General features: G+C 40.8%; 1 protein-coding gene across 1 annotated transcript in view; it reads left to right on the top strand.

Annotated features, from left to right (window-relative positions):
- The window catches only part of CHAT (choline O-acetyltransferase), a 32,611-nt gene extending 20,295 nt beyond the window's left edge, over window positions 1–12,316 (top strand). Inside the window, exons 10-15 of the mRNA XM_074831627.1 lie at window positions 19–147; window positions 1,313–1,435; window positions 2,931–3,072; window positions 6,153–6,215; window positions 10,243–10,380; window positions 12,047–12,316. Of these exons, the coding sequence (XP_074687728.1) occupies window positions 19–147; window positions 1,313–1,435; window positions 2,931–3,072; window positions 6,153–6,215; window positions 10,243–10,380; window positions 12,047–12,316 (865 nt within the window). The remainder of the gene's footprint in view (window positions 1–18; window positions 148–1,312; window positions 1,436–2,930; window positions 3,073–6,152; window positions 6,216–10,242; window positions 10,381–12,046) is intronic.
- The last annotated feature ends 4,888 nt before the right edge of the window (window positions 12,317–17,204 follow it).

Genomic DNA, 17,204 nt, shown 5'->3' with positions numbered 1-17,204 from the left:
TCTCTCACATACTAACAGGAAAGAAAGCTCCAAGAAATTAGTCCGAGCTGATTCAGTGAGTGAGCTTCCTGCTCCACGAAGACTAAGATGGAAATGTTCCCCTGAAATTCAGTCACATTTGGCATCATCAGCAGAAAAACTCCAAAGGTAGAACAGATGCCTCATTTTTCTCAACAATGACTGCAAGCTGGGAACTACCCAGCATATTGTGTGCAGGCATGGGTTTCCTCCTAGGGTGCTCTCCCTGCCCTCCTGCTCGTCCTCATCCTCCCAAGCTGGACATACCTAGCAACTCTTTGCATGATGGCAGCCTTGTGGGCTGGAGCTACTTCACTGTATTCAGGAATTGCATTACCATTGTTTTCCTTCCATGTAAATATTGTGAAAGCCAAAGACCACTGGAAAAATGGTTGAGTCCTATTTGCACGGGATGCAAACAGTGCAGGTCCTCTGTTTTTGTGGATGGACTTTATGGGTTTGACCTGACTAAAGCTGAAGTCAGGGCAATGGGGATACATATATGGGACAGTAGAATACAACTGGTTTGAATAAACAATTTGAATTCAGGACTGTAATTTGTTTACATCCTTATTGCTCCTACAAAGGTTAGTTCTTCTGACTGTGTTTCCAGACTGTAAAGGATTTGCATGATCTTTGGGGGTGGGGATGGCAATAAGAGATCTTTTTTTTCAAATTATTTCATCTCAACATTCAGGCCTGTGATCTCTCCATAGAGAATTAACACATTGTCTGCATGATCAACTATAAGTATGTAAGCAGTAACATAAGACTGCATTAGATGAGACCTCAAAGTGGCTAGAAGCATACATGACAGTATGAAAACATACAGGATGCAGAGTAATTCCTTTTTGTTTTTAAATAAAGGTAGTAGTCCTCTAAATTGAAACTTGCAAGGAGCTTACAGCCTTCATCAGGTTTTAAATTCACTCATTCCTCACACTAGTAAATCTCAAAATTTGTTGAGAACAAAGAAGGCCCTGGCTTAGGCTTCAGGAGTGGAAATACTAAGTTTAAAAAAAAAAAAAAGTGCTTTACACAGATGAACAGAATGACCTGAGTGCACAGCTTATGTTAAGACTGCAGATAACAAGCCCAGTCTAGAACCTGTATGAATAGAAGTTACTGACTAGGAAAAAGTTACCAAAGGCCAGGACTCTCAGTGGAACAGGAGCCCACTCACCTCCAAGTGGGTACAGGCAGAAAATGATCTCTGGGTTTTATTTGCAAATGAAAATGGAACATGAGATTCTTGCATCTCCCCCCACAGTAACTGCCTCTGCTTGTTTTCCAGGATAGTAGAAAATCTGGACTTTATCGCCTACAAGTTTGAGAGCTATGGAAAGGAATTTATTAAGAAACAAAAGTTTAGCCCAGATGCCTACATTCAAGTAGCCCTTCAGCTGGCATTTTACAGGTAAGGTTAATTCAAATCATAGGAACAAGGTAGCACAAGAGGAGATTCACAATTTGTCTTTTATAGAGAGGGTCCATTTTTTCACTCAGCATCCAAACAAATGCCTCCTGCATGAAAAGGAGTGATCTTGCCTAATGACTGTAAATCAGACATGATAGAAATTGGCACCCGGTTCTAAAACACCGCACTCCTTTCCTTCACTCCCTTTCCCTCTCCTTGCTCTAGCTTCCCATCCCTGTCCCCCCCACACACCATTCCCAGCCAGTACCGTCCCCACAGCTGCCCCTGTGCTGGCACAGCAAAGAGGTGAGGGGATGTGCAGGGTGTGGCAGACAGCCCTGCCACCCACAGCAGCAGAAGCAGCTAGGCAGTCCCAAGTCCTTGGGGCAGAAACACTGCCTTGCCGCTGCGGGTAGCTTGGGAGGAATCGTGGCAGTAGCCCATAGCTCACCACATACACATCCCTTGCTCCGCAGGATGAAAAGCATTCACAGGGACAAATACTACAGCAGTATATCAGATCAGAGTTCCTACACATCATAGTAACTACTGCTGCTTCCTTCTTCACAGACAACCCAAGATTTGATAATATCCTCTAACTTCCATGGTATTATCAAAGTTAGAAGCTTGTTTGTACATTGCCAGAACAGCTAATGCTCCAGGGTAGAGATCAGTTGCATGGTTTCCTTCTTTATTATGTCAAATTAAATCCTGAAGTGGTCTTTACCTAGTCAAAACCAGAGATGCCTAACACATTTTGCGTACTCTATTAACATCTGTTAAATGTGCATTTTGCATATTCCATTAACCAAACTCCAACAATGACCTGGTCCAAGATTTTCATCTGGATCCCAGCTGTGATATAAATCCCATGCGTGCAATAAAAACCTTAGGGGACAGTCATGTTCTGAGACCCCTGCTTCAACTGGAAGGCACAGTAGGTCTCCTGAAGCAAGGAACAGTCGCTATATGCCTGGACCCAAATTAAACAATAGTCTTCATACTCTGTTCTGTTTGCTATGTGGGTTTTTATTCTGGCTCACAGTCTCAAATAGTACCCTTTTTCCCTTTTAGTTTTCTATTTTTCATTCACACACAGAGTGCATTTTTTCTTGTTTTAAATAAAACATATTTCAAACCCATAAGTAAATGATTAATTACACAATTATTTTATGATGCAGTACAAATAAAACATTCCTTGAGATCTTTCAGTAAATTTTAGTTTTACTAGCCTTGTTTTTATACAGCAAGTCATTTTTTATTGGCAATGCATAACTAAAATGTACACAGCTGTATGCAGCTCCTCATATTACAAAGGAGTGAGCATCCATCTTTTTTAAGTTTCTTATAGAATTCTATCAACATTAAGACGAATACTATGCAAAAAAATAAAATCATGTCTGTAACAATAAAACGTACCAAGCCCATATTTCTTTTAGTCTTTATGACTCCTTGAAAATAATTATTCCTTGTTTTTCTTCCTTCATTCTCTCAGACGCCACAGGAGACTTGTCCCTACCTATGAAAGTGCTTCTATACGCCGATTTGATGAGGGCAGAGTCGACAATATTAGGTCTGCTACCTCGGAAGCATTTGCTTTTGTAAAAGCAATGACTGATGACAAGACAGCTCTATCGGTATGTTGGTCTGGCTCCCTCTGCCTTCTTTGGCAAAACACTAACGCATTCATGATCCCAAAACTCTCACTTTTTAACTGTTAACTAAGAACATAAAGGCATAGGGCAGGGTAGCAAGCCTTTCAGGATTTTGGTTTTTGTGCAAACCAACTATTAAGCTAAATATAAATATTTTCTCATTTTTATTTAAGCTTCCAAAAGATTCAGAAGTGCCTAAACATGACCTTATAAGAAACAAAACATCTGATTTTAGACTTAGTACCGTCTTCTGAATGATCTATCATCAGATCCAAATTCAGCTCCCCGAAGAGATCTAGGCTGAACATGCAAAGTTCAGGATCATTATACTGTTACACCAGGGAAACTGCCTGGCAGGTCCCCTGCAGTAGATAGCTCTGCTGCAGACTGCAATGTGTGAGGTGATATAATTCACATGCTTTGATTTCCTTGATAAGGTGGATATGTTCTGGCTGATCCTTTTTATTTTAAAGGTATGTTTCTACCAAATAGAGTTAGTTTTATAGGATCCTCAAGGGAGCTGAACATTCATAATGAAAAATCTCCATCAAGCTAATAAAAGAACTCTCCAAACTGTCCTGACATCATCTTGCAAAAAGAAAAATTAAATTGCTTTTCTTTGAGACACCACCATCTGTTTGCCAGAAGCATGAGTACTGTACATAGTAGATGGGGATGAAAAGAGGTACAGCTGAGAGAGCTGAGACGATAGCTGCACAAACAGCTTTGTGCACTGTCCCGTGCACTGTCCCTGGAGAGCCTCCCTCAACGTCTCTCTGTGTGCTGCTTCCACCCACTGCACTTCGCTGCTGTACAGGGAATTTCCAGGTGGCTGTTTAGATGCAAAACGCTGCCACAATATAGATTATTTTGCACAGTAAGCCCACTCCAGTGGCAACAGCCCTCATGGCTGTTCTTTAGAATCTAGTATAGCATCGCTAGAAGTATTGCTGGGCTGTAGATTGAGTGTAATTAATTAATGAAAATTAATTTTAAAAAATTAATGAAATATTGTAAACCAAGCTCTAATGTCCCAGAGGATGAGGAAAATTTGCCCAGAGAAGTGCTCTGTTCCTTCACTGCTTCTTCAGTCTCCTTAAAGTTACCATGTCCAGAACTTAGCTCATGATGAACAAGACTCAAATGAGTTCCGTGTTAAAATGATAACTCAGAGGAAACCTGAAGTAATTCCCTGTGCTGAAGTCAACATGGTTCTTAATTGTATTTCATCAGAAGCTGCTGTCATCTGTGCACACCTTCCTCTCTACACTTGGGCACTCAGCATACCCCCAGCCCTACCACACATTGCTGCAGGTTGACTGTACCCCTAGGAGGAGCCAGCCTGCTCCTAGCCAGATCCTTCTTGTTCCCTCCAACAATCTCTTCCTACCTTCCTTATTCCAACACTTACTGACTTCAGCAGCTCTTCCAAAGCTTCAGCATTTCTCACCACTTTACCACCTAAATCTGAGATTGTGCCCACCTTTCACAGCATCCTAAACTGTACTGCTTCACACAAGCAAGCAGAATAATACCATGCATGTCTAGAGTGAGGTCAGTCTCAGCCCCCAAATCTTTATATTGCATGCCTTGGCAGTACTGAATAGGGAGAATAATGGTTTCACTCCCCCTGAAAAACCTAAAAGCATAATGCAAACCAATCCACCAATAGTTTTCCTGGATTTTTGTCCACTGAGAGATGCAAAGAACATTTAAACTGATCTGTGATTGTTCTTTCGCACAAAGTTCTAGAAATCTTTGTTTTAATGTGAACATCTTTATCTTTCAGTTCAAAACTATATATAGTATTATCACAGAATCATTAGAAACAAAATTCACTTAACACAACCCTATTTCAAGGGGATTCCTTTAGACCTACAGATTGCCTCTGGATGTGAAGGTGTTAATTCTATTTTTTGGACAAACAGATGCATCACTTGGTTTAAGGAGACTTGAACTCCCCAAAATATTGTTTGTTAATAGCTATTAATCCAAATCAAATTTAAAACAATTTTCTATCTGATGCTAATAAAAATAATCTTCAAACGATAGCATGCACAGTCACCAAAGATTGATCGAGTCAGATTGATTCTCTAGCAGGAGAAATATCTCATGCATTTGACAGTTGCTGTTAAAGAAGCAGCAACTGACACTGCAGAGATTGCTTGAATAGCTGTAAATTAATCAGACTTAAAGACTGCATTTGGTAATTTAATCTGTATAAGGGAACTAAGGCCTAGCTCTAAGCCCTATGAAAAAAAAACCAAACAACAGACTCTACTTTGAAGGTCCCTGATGGTGGCCTTGAATTGCTTCTAAAATGAATTCTTTGTTCAAAAGATCATTCATCGTCCATAGGAGCTGAAGGTTCCCTGTTTATCTGGAGACCAGTCATTTCTGGCTGTTTCAGGGTCTCCCAAAGTTGCAGTGTCGGACTTGATGTACAGCATGGCAGCACTTCTGAGGATCGTTCCCTTAATATAAAAGGCTGCCATTTGACAGGAGTCAAAATTTACTAGCTTGTTATCTGAAATGCAAGGCATCTGAGGAGGGTAGAGCAGCCTTGGAAAATTCTAGATGCCCATAGATTCACATGGGGGAGTAGTTTTTTGACTGTCAAGTAAAATATCAGTAATGGCTTTCATTAACATCCCTGTCATTGTCTAGATAAACCATTCTGGAGAAGATATACTGCCTGGCTGTTTTGAAAACACTGAATTACACTAGGCAATTATTTTCCCTACTTCAAATGGAGAAATTCAATTAGTAATAATCTACACCTCCAAAATTCATGGAAGGAATCCACAAAAGGGACTTCAAGTCCTTCCTTCACTTCAGACCAACCACCACTACTAAACCTGTTCAACCCTTGCACAACCAGGCACCACTGCTGATCAGGACATTGAATCTCTATGGCTTTTCATTTATAAAGAGTAGTTACACCTGAGCCAGAGGCAAAGGACATTTGGAGTGCTTGTTGTTTGGCTGCTGGATAATTGATAGAAGATGCTATTTCTTTGAGAGTTTATTCAATAACAGATATATTTTGATTCCCCCAACAGGATTCTGAGAAGATGCAGAGATTTAAGGATGCGATTGCAGCTCAGACTAATTACACTATTCTGGTAAGTAAAACACTTCTTTCTCTGAATAAGGACTAGTTAGTTTTTTCAAGAAAAATACAAAGATACAATCATTAACTATTTAAACACCAGAAAACATAGGCATCTCTAAATAGGAAAGTACCTTCTATGTCACACAAAAATTTCTAGTGACCCAAACACCCTCCAAATAGCCATATTCAACTAACTTCAACTTAAAAATTAGTTCCTGGAAATCAAGATAATAAAATTCTGCATTAGATATCAGTGGCAAGACCGTCATTCTTGGGCATTAGGTCTCTTATCTAGAACTGTCACGGAACATGACGCTGTATTCAACATATTCACAGGGAATGTGCATCTGTGAAAAATTTATTATTTATCTCTGTGTCATTATTAGGTGTCCCAGCCACAAATCAGGATTCCACTAAGCTTGGTGGTATACAAATTAACAATTCAAAAAGAGCTTGCAATCAAAATTTAATAAAGGGATTTTTTTAATAAATATTGAAAGGTTTGCAAGGGAGAACAGTAGCCAGATGAAATAAGCCTTTATTCTGTGTGCTCTGTGATCAATATGAAATGTTAGCCATGAAGATAGCCAAGAAAAGTGGCAATGGGGTATTCTAATAGGGTATGGCAAGTGGGCAGCTGATCACCTTATCAGGATGAGAAGTAAGCAAGGCTTAAAAGCAACCAGCTTAACTGCTGTGTAACATGCATGAGAAATAAAACTCCAACTGCAAAATCCAGATCCCCCAAATTTACAGGTATTTAGACCCATAAGCTATAACGTTACAGATAAGCTTAAGACAGTCGTAACACGTGAGGAACACCACCACCTCCCCACCCCCCCCAAACTAATCATTTATGCATTTTCTTGTTTCCTTTCCCCAGAGAAGAGAGGTCCCTATCTGGGACCTGATCCTCAGAGGAGCTGGTATTCCAGTGTATTCTGGTGTTCCAAAGTGCCATTTCTAATAAAGGTCATTAACAATAATAGAATTATTATAGTAAGTTCTCTTTTAGAGACCTGAATGCAGTGTCTAATAAAAGCAAGAGATGCCCTCCAGTGAAGAAATCAGTTTAGTATCAAATACAATTTATTTTCTGTTGACTAAAAATGAGACAATTCAGCCTGGGTAACACTCTACATCCCACTGTGCCAAGACAAAGCACAGACTTACTCTATAAACAACTTAAGTCAAAGTACTCATGAAATTGATAAATGTTAATAACCAGCTATGTTAAGTGAATTTGCTACCTATGGTTTTGCCTCAGACCATTGCCTAACAAACCCACATTGATGATTACTGTTTAAATATTCCTAATATTAAAGAAATCATTCATTTCCAGAGGTGGTTTCAAAGGTATACTCAGAGCACTGGAGAAGTGTTGCTTTCAGGCAGGATTTGTTCCTAAGACTGTGAAACAAAAGAAGCAGGGAAGAAAAACACTTCTGTGTTTCAAGCCTTGTGCTGAGAACCCACTTCTTAGAAGCTGAGACTCCACATGGTCTGTAAAGCAGAGGCAAGACTTATTTCAGGGCAACTGTCTCACCTGAACCATCTCAAGGTTAACTTCACAATGAACACAACATACTGTAAGTCTACTAGGTCACAACCAATGGAATTTCTGTACAACATCTCTTTAAAAAAAAAAAAAAAGATTTCCATAAAAAGCCCCTCTGAGTCATTTCAGTTCCAGAAACCGTTATAAAATTCAGCCTCCAGTGTAGCTCATGGGAAAATATTAAGATCACAATTGAAAAATTAATTTATCTTTAAATTTAAAAAGGTCTCCAGGTATTTCTACTCACTAAGCTCCCCTTGCTTTCTCAGAATAACAGAATGTAATTGTTGTGCCTTTAAACTATGGGCAAGACTTACACGGTCTGACTAAACCGTGTGTAACAGACTGAAATGTAATAGCTCCTAAGAAAAACAAAGAAATCTACTTCATAAAACAAAAAGCAATTTAATGATTTTATTTCCCCTTGTTAGGGCTTACTAGTAGCATTGCTATCTTAAATGTGGAGCTCTAAAATTCAATTTGGCACAGTTTTTTCCTATGCGTTGACTCACAGTTTATTTCGTTAGCCCGTCTCGGCCTCTCTTCAGACATGACATTGATCTATGTTGCAAAAATGTCATTGCTAACAGCCTTATAAATCTTGTGTGATAGCAAAATATTTCCTTTGATTATCAAGTCAGTTCCCCTCTATGGGAAAAATAACATAAATACTACCCTGATGTATGCTACTTTTTTGCAAGCATCCTTGCTCTGTCTGGGCTGATGAACAAATAGCCCCTTTACCCATGGGTGCCTACTCCTTAATAAACCAAACAAGATTACACACTCCCAGCCCCCCCGCTTCAGGCACTTATTAGTGGTTAAAAGGATTCTTCTCTTAAGAGAAAAAGCAAACGTGCTTTTTTTTTTTTTTCTCCCCTTAAGAGGAAAACCAAGCTTGTGCTCTTTTTAAAACCCTGCCTTCTCTCAGGTTGCTTGTTTCCCTCATTACAAGGGGCCTGTGCCACAGGGATACCAGTTCTGCTATCAGTGTAGCTCAATGTCCCTTGTTCAACACTCCCTTCCTATATGACTTCAGCCTGCGACCGGGGTTGAGCTACAGCTCAGTCCTCATGATCAATGCTCTTCACCGGCCAGAATAAACTTAGACTGAAGGATTTTAAATGCACTTTTTAATCTGAGGCAATTCCTGCCTGGTTGGAACAAATTTTGATTTGGTTTCCTAAAGAAACAAAACTCTGTAACTATCCTGTCTGCCCATCTCCCGCTACTGACTTTTGATCCTGTTAGCTATCTTCAATCACATTTGCTATCAGGGCAAAGATCTTAATGCTAATAAATTCCTTAAGTCTATAGCATTAGGTAGCTGGATAGAGCAGAGAGACCCAAGCACAGCAAGCTGATGGCAGACTTACTGCAGGCTTGGCAGTAGTTCTTGTGAGCTGGCTAGCTGGCCACCAGCGTGCCCCTGCTGCTAACGTTCAGCCACTGCACACGCTGCCCATCGCCTCGCCTGTAACCACGAGACAGGAGAGGAAATTGGGGACACTTGGGAGCAGGGTTTAGGGGCATGCACAGCTGGTTCTGCACCGGGAATGATGGTGAGCAGAGACACGGGTGAGCATCATGGCAAGTAGAACTGCTCTAGGTCTCTTGCTTGTCAAGCACATTATTCTTCTTTGTTAAACCCTGTTTAATTTGATTCTAGACTCACAGTACCTGGCCTATGGTACAATCCAACTATGCTGTCCTACACTTACTGTTTTCAATTACATCATTAGAGTGAGGGTTAAAGTAATGACTGCCCCCGAGATAATCCAGCTCTGCAATTAAACCAGCACAGGGAGTGGTGGAAAGAATTGGGATATTTGGGCAGTGAATTAAATTGAGAAGGCATCTGTGTCCCTAACCGCAGTCTTCTCAAGTGGTGGGGGAGGCTAGTAGATCTGTGATAGACCACTGGCAAATCTCTGTTATTCTGTGATCACTGTTACATCTGTTGCAGACATCTACCAGATCTCTGGATCTAAATTCTGTGGACTGACACATGCTTTACCTGCCAGAGTGTGATGCAGGCAGCAAGGCAATGAAAGATTCATTTGTTCCAATTTGGAGGTGTTTTGGAGCCTCCTATCTTGAAATATAATCCAAGTCATGCACAGGAAATTCCAAAACACACTTAGAGATTTCTGGTGTCCCATATGCTCCCCTCAGCAGCTTTGGAAGCCCATGAAATTCAGCTCTGAGAGATGATGAACACCCAGAACACCAGACAACACCAGTACATATTACATCTCAAGACCATCTCCTTCCTAATTTTTATATCTTCAGAGCATCATATGAATTTCTAGTTACTGACCATCAGCAAAGTACATACTCAGGAATACTATCTGAATGTTAGAGGCATTACATCACTCAAACCAAGTTCATCAATTCTGACCAGAAAACAAGGCAGTAACAGCCAAGAAAATGTCTCTATAGTCAGTTAAATGCTGGTGTCTTATCATGTTGTACACAGGCTATTACTGGAATGGCAATAGACAATCATCTGCTAGGGCTCAGAGAGGTGGCACGGGAACACTTGAAGGAACTGCCAGAGATATTTACAGATGAGACGTATTTGACAAGCAATCGATTCATCCTCTCGACCAGCCAGGTGAGTTTCTCCTGTTCACTGGTGTTGCTAATCAAAGGCCAATTCAGTTGTGCTCTGCCAGACCTTGTAGCTCACAGTGAGAATGATGTTAAAAAAAAAAAAAAGCAAAAAAAAAGCTGGTACCATGAAGAACCATCAAGAAGCCTGCAAAATTCTCCATATTTTTAATCCAGTTTTGGTTCATTCCGCAAAATCCGCACAGTAAATGCTGACTGAAGTTATCACTTTCCTTGCAACACCCCAAAGCCCTCCCCGGAAATTCTGGAAATGCATGCAAAAAAACTCAGTAAAATTCACATGAGGGCTTAGTGTTTCCTCACTTTCCAAACTACCTATCTTTCCATTCCCTTTATTCTCCTCCTTACCCTAAGGTGACAGCTCTAGTGGGAATTCTTTACTCCAGATGTACAGCCACAGGCCAGGCAGGCTGCCACTCTGAGAAACAAAGGCCAAAGGCCATGAGGAAATTTTACTCTTAAAAGTATCTGTGTTTGAAATCTTCAAGAGCCTTCAGCTGTTCAGAGTAAGACTACAACCTGTGCAGGCATGCATCTTGGATTTATAGACATTTTAGACATTTATGGATTTACAGTTATTTGCAACTATACTAAGATACTCTAAAGAGTCAACGCTTCCTACATTTAATGTTCTGAATAAGGAAACATCTTTATAGCATACAGCCTAAAAATTAAACGTTTCATTGCATGTAGTAGCAGTCCTAATGAAAGAAGACATCTACGTAGGAATTCATTTACTGAAACACTAACCCAACTGCACAGATTAGAACTATGCAGCAAAAGACCCTTATAATATCATGCTACAGCATAAAACCTTAATAAGTAATTCGATCTTGTCATAATGTCTGTAGGCTTTCAGACACGAGTGAATGCAACCAACATACTACTACATAAATTCTCCAAGAAACTATCCATGAGCAAAGAGTGCTTCTGAATAGCTTTATGGCCTTCGGCTGTTGCACAGCAAATTTATCTGACAATTCTATGGCTCTATTAGCAGGACTAATGGCTTGTTCTACACCATTAAAAAGCCAAATGTCATTTGTGGAGGCCCATGTACACAAAGTCTGAAACATATACATCTCTAACACATCTTTTCTTTCCCGCAGGAGAAAGTGTTTCACTCCTGTGTTATGCCATGATTAAACTGAGGTGTAATAGAAAGATAGCACCTAGATGCATTAAAATACATTTTTATACAGCGTCACAACTATAAATGATTATTAGAAATGGCCAATACTACTTTCTATAATTGATTACAGGCTTCACATTACAAGTTTAACATAACCTTAAGAAATTAAAAACCTTAGAGAAGCTTTATGTATCAGAATTAAAATTCCCTATCTATCAGTAACAAAGCTTACAGCTGTTAAAGATCTATATAAAGTGAGCAAAGGAATGCATTATATCCACTTCAAATGATACCAGTTTTCAAATGGTGGCAAACAGAGCCACCAAACTCTGTACTGAGATCAGTTTTTACCTTCCAAGTGTCAGCTCGAGGTCTGAACTTCTGAAGGAAGTGATATTCTACAAGGGGAATTCACCACATTTCCAACATTTGTTTATCTTTTTCCTCATTCCAAACCAGCTGATTTCAGGTGCCCTGATTAATCAGAGATCACTCCTTACTTTCTCCCTGCAACCAGGTTCCAACCACCATGGAAATGTTCTGCTGCTATGGGCCTGTGGTGGCTAATGGTTATGGGGCATGTTATAACCCTCAGCCAGAGCATATATTATTCTGCATCTCAAGCTTTAAAGACTGTAAAGAAACCTCCTCAGATGCGTTTGCAAAAGCTGTGGAAGAAAGCCTCCTAGAAATGAGAGATCTGTGCAGCAAATGCAATTCTACTATGGCAAAGTCACTTGCTAAACACGGAGCAGCCACACAGCCACAGAGCGACTACAGACGCTAAGAGCTGTGGGAATTATTCTCCTGAATCCACCTTATGAAGAAACAATGACATAGTTGTTTAAAGGCAAAATAGTACTAGTAATATACTCATGTAGAACAAAAATGTCATTTGTTTTACATTGTTGTCAACATTCAAACCCCTGTACGTACTAAATCTACCATTGCTTGCTTGAGAGTCAGCAAAAAAGGTTTGGTCTCGCTGGCTGAAATGAAGTAGGAAGTAATACGAGTATGTGTCGTACTACCATTTCTAACCATAATTAACTTATGCCATTTTATCACCTGAAAAATTTAGTAAGTTTCTATATGACATGAATTAAATACTAAAGCACACCAATTAATTAATATTCCCTGCAAGTAGTTCTAAAATATTCACATCTATTCCTGCAAGATTTGCATGTAAAGAAAAAAAAAAGAAATTTCCTATATTGGAAAAGTTCAGAATAATGTTATAAATAATAGGCTGATGCCATCTTGAAAATTTGCATGAAGAGTATTTAATACCACCATGCTATTTACTATATGAGAAAAACAGATCATTTTTAAGAGTAGCCGCTGTGTATTTTCACAAACAGATTTCAGGAAGATTATACTAGTGTTTGCAAGTTCCCCCAATTCAAAAATGCTGCAGAAATAATTTAGCCTTTATTCTGGTTTGCACTGGCCTCAAGCACAGTCCCATTTTGAAAGCAGCATATTGGAGATAAGATCCATCACAGAGAACTGGGAGAATTTTGTCTGTAATGAATTAATTATTTCTATCAGTGAGGAAAATCCAGTCTGACAGAGAGGCAAAGCATAAGTGCAATTCAATCCTACTTAAGACCTTTTTTGTTTGCACAAGAATGAGTTTAGTCACTGTGACTAGCAGCAGAGTGTATGCAACCATACACAATCAAAGAGCAATAAATAACTAGAATGAAGAGGCAAACTTGCAATATAAGGAAGTCTCCAAGCTAGAGCTATAAATACCAGTTTAAGAGTACTGGTACTCATATCAGCTTTGCATCATCCCACTTGGGAGGGATTTATATTTTATATTTTTTAATAGTAGATGTAAGGCTTCATATTTTGCAATCTACAGTAAATTCAATCAGGAAAATAATATAGTATCTGGTAATTCCCATATTCTGTGAATGTTATCCTGAGGGTTTTCCATTATCTCTTTCATTCCCTACAGATCCTTCCAAGCACTAATATTTTCAGTTACTTTCTCTCAAGCTGAAATATGTTGCCTTGCTTAGAGGTGTTCAGTCATCATTGTTAGAATACAACTCACCCACTGACTAAAGACACTCCCTTACTAACTCCAGCGCAGGCCCCTTGCTAGGCAAACTGGAGCACGCTCAGAAGCCTGGCCAGGGACTGCTTATTTGCCTGTGGAGAAGTCAAGATGTTTCTTCTTCCTTTGTAGACTGAACAATCACATACTCACACTCTCAAGCCTAAAAGCAGGAGAACAGATTTATTACAGTAAACTAGAGTGCAGATATGTTTCTGTCTAAGAACTCTAGATACGGATTCAGTAGATTATGTATGTCCATTCTTATTTTACTGTCTCTTTGGAGTTGCATACATGCAATTAAGCACTCTGCTGGATAAAGGCTATCCACAACCCCATATATGAAAGCACAGTGGGCCTGATAATCAGTTGGAACAAGTCAGCTATGTTGGAGCGAATCAACTATGATGATTTACAGTGATTGAGAGCTGGGCTCATTTTTTTAAAGTTAATGCATTCATTTAAAAATATCTATGTTTTGTTACTCCATGAGCTGTGGTTCAAACCAAAGATGAAATCTATTTTTAGATTATGTAAATAATATTATGGCATAAAAGCTGCCCCAAAGTTAAAATGTAAAATAAAAAAAAAAAAAAAAATCAAGAAAACTGTTTGTCAAACCAAATATTCACCTAATGAATATACTGTTCAAAATATGACTTTAAATTGTTCCTCTACTATAATTATGAAAATTATTTTGAAACATTCCCGGTAATTTTGCTTTTTCTGTCTCATGTCACCACAAAGGCATTCTGCATTTTTAACATAAATGTGGCACTACAATCTCAAGATTTTTTTCATAGAATTGTATGTTTAAAATTATAACCAGATTTTAAGAGTATAAAAGTGCTGTGAATAGTTATTTATTTATTAATGTGCTTCTAATGAAATGTATAATTTGATTTTGTATTCCTAGTTCCACAGGTACTGATATTTAATTGCAAATATTACCTGTGTTTTCATTTTAGTTTTTTGGCTGGAATTTTAACAGTAGCTCAGAAACTGTACTCAACACACAGTCACTGAGAATTCAAGCAGAAACTACAGCCACACCTGAAATTTTAAACCAATTTATCCTTAAGAGCCCCTTACTTGTCTACAGCTGCCATAACAGGTGTTTTGGATTCTCCAATACTTGAAAATACTGGTGGTGGAAAAGACTGACACCATTATTTTTACTTGAGGAAGAAACCAGTGACCACCCATACTTCTGATTTATTTAGCTAACCATTCCATACTTGTATCTTAGATACTTACTGATCTGGTTTTAGGATTCGGCCTGAATACCTGAAACGAGCAGCTCCAGTGAACTCAGTCCCTCCGGAGGAAGGCATTTGCATACATGCTTACCTTAGTTATTACCCACGCTAAAAGTAGTATCTGCAAAGTACCTCACTTTGTTCAAGAAATTTCAGCCTCAGTTCAGGTATGTTCAAACCGGTGTTCCTGATTAAATTACAGATGGGTAAAATTCATGGCATAGGGCATTACAAACTTCTCAGTTTGCCAGCAGGAGCTTCATAAGGGGCTGTGCTTCTTCTCAATTAACAGAATCCACTACACCTATGTGGTATGATCTCATGCTGCAGCCACATCTATTAAGGATTTCAGGAAATAGGTAGTTTTCTTTGGTTCTTATTTAAAATTATTTGTATTATACAAATGAAGTTCTCTTCTGAAGTTTAAAAATACACAGTCTGTGTACATGCACTTATGGAAATCAAACGTGAACCTTTTAACATGTTTCCAGCCAGAAAACTATGGAACAGATTGTTCATTATAAAAAGGGAGAAAATCTTGATTGACAAACTAAGTGTAATTACATTAACGTAAGAAGTGGCAATGATTTAATGAGACCTCTTGGTGGGACCTGGGACATACAAACCCCCTGCAAGAGAATTTTAAGAAGGTAATTGTTTCACTCTCTCCGTGGGTGTACACCCACATACTTGCAGTACGGGGATGTAGAAATTAAAAAGCCAATTTTTGTGAACTCCTATATTCACAGTGAGCAAAAGTTAAAGAAACTTGACTCCAAAGCAGTGGTGTTTCAAGGGTGTAAGAACCTGACCTCACTCCTGTGAGCGCTGTCAAAGGCCGTCTGTGACTGAGCAGGCCGCGGTCGTGACCCCACAGCTGAACTGCTTCTGGCGTACCAGCTGCAGAAGACATAAAAATATTTTAGTGATACCTTTATTTTTATAAAATAGTACAGATTTATGACAAATGTAAATGTGTATTTATAGCACATTTGTTTCTGTTATGTTGTGTGCTCTACTGAAGTATATTTATCTGTCTATATCAATATATACGACCTGAAGTGTACGCTGCTAACGCGAATTCAGCTTATTTAAAGACGCAGATCCGCACCGCAAATAAAAACCACCAAGGAAAGATCTCGCCGTCGCCTTTTTGTGCCAGGCAGCCCCCAGCCCGTGCAAGCCCCCGCCGCCAGCCGCGGGGCACCCTCCGGGCCGGGCCCCGGCGTCCCCGGGGGAGAGGGAGGCGGGGCCGCGCCGCCAACCGCGCCCGAGGGCCGCGGCGGGAGCTGGGGGGGCCGTATCTGCGGGGGGCCGGTATCTGCGCGGGGATGTCCGCCCGCCCGCCGTGCAGCCGCCGGTTCTCTCGGCAGCACCAGCGGAGGCCCCCAGCGGCCCCGGCACCGCCCGCCTGGTTCCCCGCCGGCCGGTGCTCCGGCGGTGTCGTGGTGCCGGGGCCAGCCGGCGGGCTGCGGGAGGAGCAGTGCCATGGCGCTGTGTGCGCGGCGGAGGAGAGCGGGTCCCTGCGCGGGCGCGAACCAGCGCTGCCCTCGTTCAGGGCTGCGAGAGGCAGCGTGTACCGGCGTGCGCGGGTGTTTCTTTCCCAGTTACACAGGTGTCAGGACAGACACAGTCCCAAGTAAACTCATAAAGATGACAACGTCTACGCTCAGATTTCGCTGCAAAGCGAAGGACTTGGGAGCGCAGAGCACCCCTGCCGCCCAGGGCTCGGGTGTGAGGCCCAGCGCTGAACGGCCGGCAGCTCCCGCCGGCCCCGGGGCAGCCCCGCGGCACGGCTGCGGCGGGCAGGGCCGGCCGGGGCCCGCGGCCCGGAGCCCCGCGGCGGGGCGGGCGCGGAGCCGCTACCGGGGGCCTTGGCCCGCCAGCTCGCACGGCAGAAGGTCACCGTCCGCCCCGGGGTGACCGTGACGCACCGCCCACAGCAGAAGGTGCAGCTCGGTTTCTTCCGATTCATCACGCGTAAGGATTGGTGTAGCCTATTTTCTGTTTATTAGGGGATGAGCAACATTTTCCCGCTATTCTAATGCTTTCCAGCTGTAAGAGAATACGTCATAAAAATTTCTGCCTAGCTAAAGTTGCAAGATAAAATTGTACACGTGTGATGTAAAGTATTCAAATAAGTAAAATTTTGTAATTATAAGGGCTTTAGATCACATCAATGCGTCCAAAAAGAAAGATAAACTCAGTATCAGACAAATCACTGGTTAACACTGGACACTTACAACGAGCGTGAGTTAATGCAATATCAAAGCTACTGGGAACTCATTCACGTTTTCTTACTGAGGTTGCTAGATCATTGCAACGTACCTGACATGCACCAAGAGAGA

Source organism: Strix aluco, chromosome 7 (assembly GCF_031877795.1).
Source record: "Strix aluco isolate bStrAlu1 chromosome 7, bStrAlu1.hap1, whole genome shotgun sequence".
Lineage (NCBI taxonomy): Eukaryota > Metazoa > Chordata > Aves > Strigiformes > Strigidae > Strix > Strix aluco.
Note: the sequence above shows the minus strand (reverse complement) of the source record. Positions and strands in the feature narration are given on the sequence as shown.